The sequence below is a fragment of the Chrysochloris asiatica genome, unplaced genomic scaffold (assembly GCF_000296735.1).
Source record: "Chrysochloris asiatica unplaced genomic scaffold, ChrAsi1.0 scaffold00031, whole genome shotgun sequence".
NCBI classification, from domain to species: domain Eukaryota; kingdom Metazoa; phylum Chordata; class Mammalia; order Afrosoricida; family Chrysochloridae; genus Chrysochloris; species Chrysochloris asiatica.
This window is the reverse complement of record NW_006408549.1, coordinates 7,653,188-7,655,769: the sequence shown is the minus strand read 5'-3', so window position 1 is coordinate 7,655,769 and position 2,582 is coordinate 7,653,188. Positions and strand designations below refer to the sequence as shown.

The 2,582-nt window shown below is 37.1% G+C and overlaps 1 protein-coding gene across 1 annotated transcript in view; it reads left to right on the top strand.

The window, feature by feature from the left end:
* Positions 1–2,582, top strand: part of NDUFAF6 (NADH dehydrogenase (ubiquinone) complex I, assembly factor 6) — a 73,940-nt gene that overhangs the window by 14,919 nt on the left and 56,439 nt on the right. The window contains exon 3 of the mRNA XM_006859206.1: positions 1,946–2,068. Within this exon, the coding sequence (XP_006859268.1) occupies positions 1,946–2,068 (123 nt within the window). The remainder of the gene's footprint in view (positions 1–1,945; positions 2,069–2,582) is intronic.

The window sequence follows — 2,582 nt, the reverse complement described above, 5'->3', positions numbered from 1 at the left end:
ACTTGCAGAATGTGCCCTTTGGAGATGTAAATTATTATATATGCCTGAGTGGGTTTTTTTGTTTGTGTGTTTTTAAAAAAAAGCTAAAGTGGATAGAGAGAAATTCTTTTAACTGCTGTTAAGTGGAGGGGATTATCATCAATGTAATGAAACAAGTTATATGAATTGTTGAATGTGAAACTGATGATGTATCCTGTAAACTTTCACTCAATCCACAATAAAAACCTTGAATTAAAAAAACAAAAAAACAAAAAAAAAACCTTGCAATCACTGAGTCCATGAACACTGACCTATTCATTGTGGGCTAGAGCTGAGAGTAAACAGTCCAGTGAATATCAAATAGGGGGAGGTGCCGAAGAACATCCAAACTTTCAGATAGTACCCATTTGACCTAGCTTGGATGGCTTGTTGATCAAAATTCAACTAGAGGAAGATAAAGAAATTTGATACAGGAAGTAAGTGTAAATTGCTACAATTTGATGAACTTGACAAAATGCCAACTGATAGGGAAGGAGTCTTCAAGTGAAGGATCAAGCCTATATCCCCTCAGTGCACAGTCTTGATAGGGACAAGCAACTCAAACATAAGCTACCTAAAATGCGGGCCTATAAAGACATGAAGTGGCTGGTTTACAAATTTTCCAGAGGGAGTTTAGGTTCAGAGCAAGTGGGGGAAGGTAGAATCCCCACTGAATAGTTTCCATCTTGTTTAGATGGTCAGGTGAAAGGAGATGGATATAGGATTCTTTTGATTTAATAGTGAATAATTATTATCATAAGGAGATCTAGTAGTGTAGTGGTTACAAATTGAGCTGATAACCCCAAGGTCAGTAGTTTGAATCTACCAGCCATTCTGTGGGAGATAGACAAGGCTTTCTGCTCCCATAAAGATTTATAGCCTCAGAAACCCTATATAGGGGCGCTATGAGTCGGTATTGACTCCAGGACACACCACCACCACTATCAATTTTATCATGACTAATTGTGATTGTCACAATTGAATAGGTAGATGTAACAAAAAGGGGGGAGTAGTTAATCTTACATTCCAAGAACAGAGGGAAGAGCGTCAGTGAAATGTGGGATCCTAACCAGAGAAGCAGTGACACTAGAGACGGAGGCAGAGGTGATGGCATGGAGAGATTGAGCAGCTGAGGACTTTAGACTCATGGAAAAAGAAAGGCTGTGTGCTGATGGGCAGGAGGCTGGTGTGCAACATGTATCCTTTGGTTGTTTAAATGACAGTATATTCCTGCATGGTTTTGTGTATATCAAAAAAGGGGATTGTAATCATTATAATGAAACAAGATGCCGTTTGAGTGCAAAACTGGTGTCGTACCATGTAGACTATCACTCAATTCACAATAAAAACTTTAAAAAAAAAAGTGAACAGGTAAATAAATAAATGTGTATAAGAAAAAAAAAAGTCATATCAAGTAAATTCAAGGTACCACAGAACTCACTTTTAAAAAACAGAACCGCACTCTGCACTACCATTATCATATGTAAAACTTAACAGCAATTCTTTAATGTTATTAAACTTTGGTACTCAGACTTTCTCAATCGTTTGTATGTCTCTTTCTGTCTCTCTTTTTGCTTTTTTTTTAACTGTTCAAATCAGGATTTAAGTAAAGTTCATATGTTGCAACTGGTTAATCTCTTAAGACTCTCTATCCAAATATTTCTCTTCTTTCTGTCTCTGTTTTTCCTAGAAGAATCCCTCCTATTTAGGAATGTAAACGCTGGAAATATTTTTAATGCAGCACTCAGTAGTTTGCTGCTTTTACCTGAAAAACTGCTCATGGCAACAATTTAGCTGATATAATTCAAAGGAAAAATTAAAACAAAAATATGAGTGAAACTTAACTTTTATCAGAAACAATTGTGCAGAATTACAGCAGGACATTGTGAATGGTGCATTTATTATAGGGTATAAACTTGCTCTACAGGTGAAGGACTCAGTGTCTGAGAAGACGATTGGACTGATGCGAATGCAGTTTTGGAAAGATACTGTGGAAGACATATACCAGGACAGTCCACCAAATCAGCCTGTGGCCATTGAACTATGGAAGGTAAACAAACAAAGATTTGCTATTTTTAATTTGTGTGATTGTTACTGAAGCGTACTTTAAGTTGGATATAATTTGCAAAGTGATGCTGGGGAATCTATCATAAAATTATTCTTGGACTCATGTACTATCCAGTTTTATGTTCGTTTGGATGGGGGAATTAGAAATTATCCATTTATAACTTGCACAGGTTTTTGGTGTATTTCTTTATGAAAGTTAAAAAAAGGTAACCTAGTCTTTTTTTTTTTTAATGTTTTATTGTGAATTATATGATAGTTTACATGAGAGAACTTTAGTTTTACATTCATTCTATTGTTTATCATTTCATTGCCATGGTTCCAACCTACCAAAGGGTATACTCTACAAACCCGCCCCCTATACTCCTCCCCCCGTAGTCTTCAGCACACAGTCCCTCTCCCTCTCTGGATCCAAAGTCCCCAGCCGCTTCATCACTCCACGTCATCATCTCTGCCTCTATCTCAGGCATCGCTGCTTCTCTGGGTAGGGTCCCACTCTC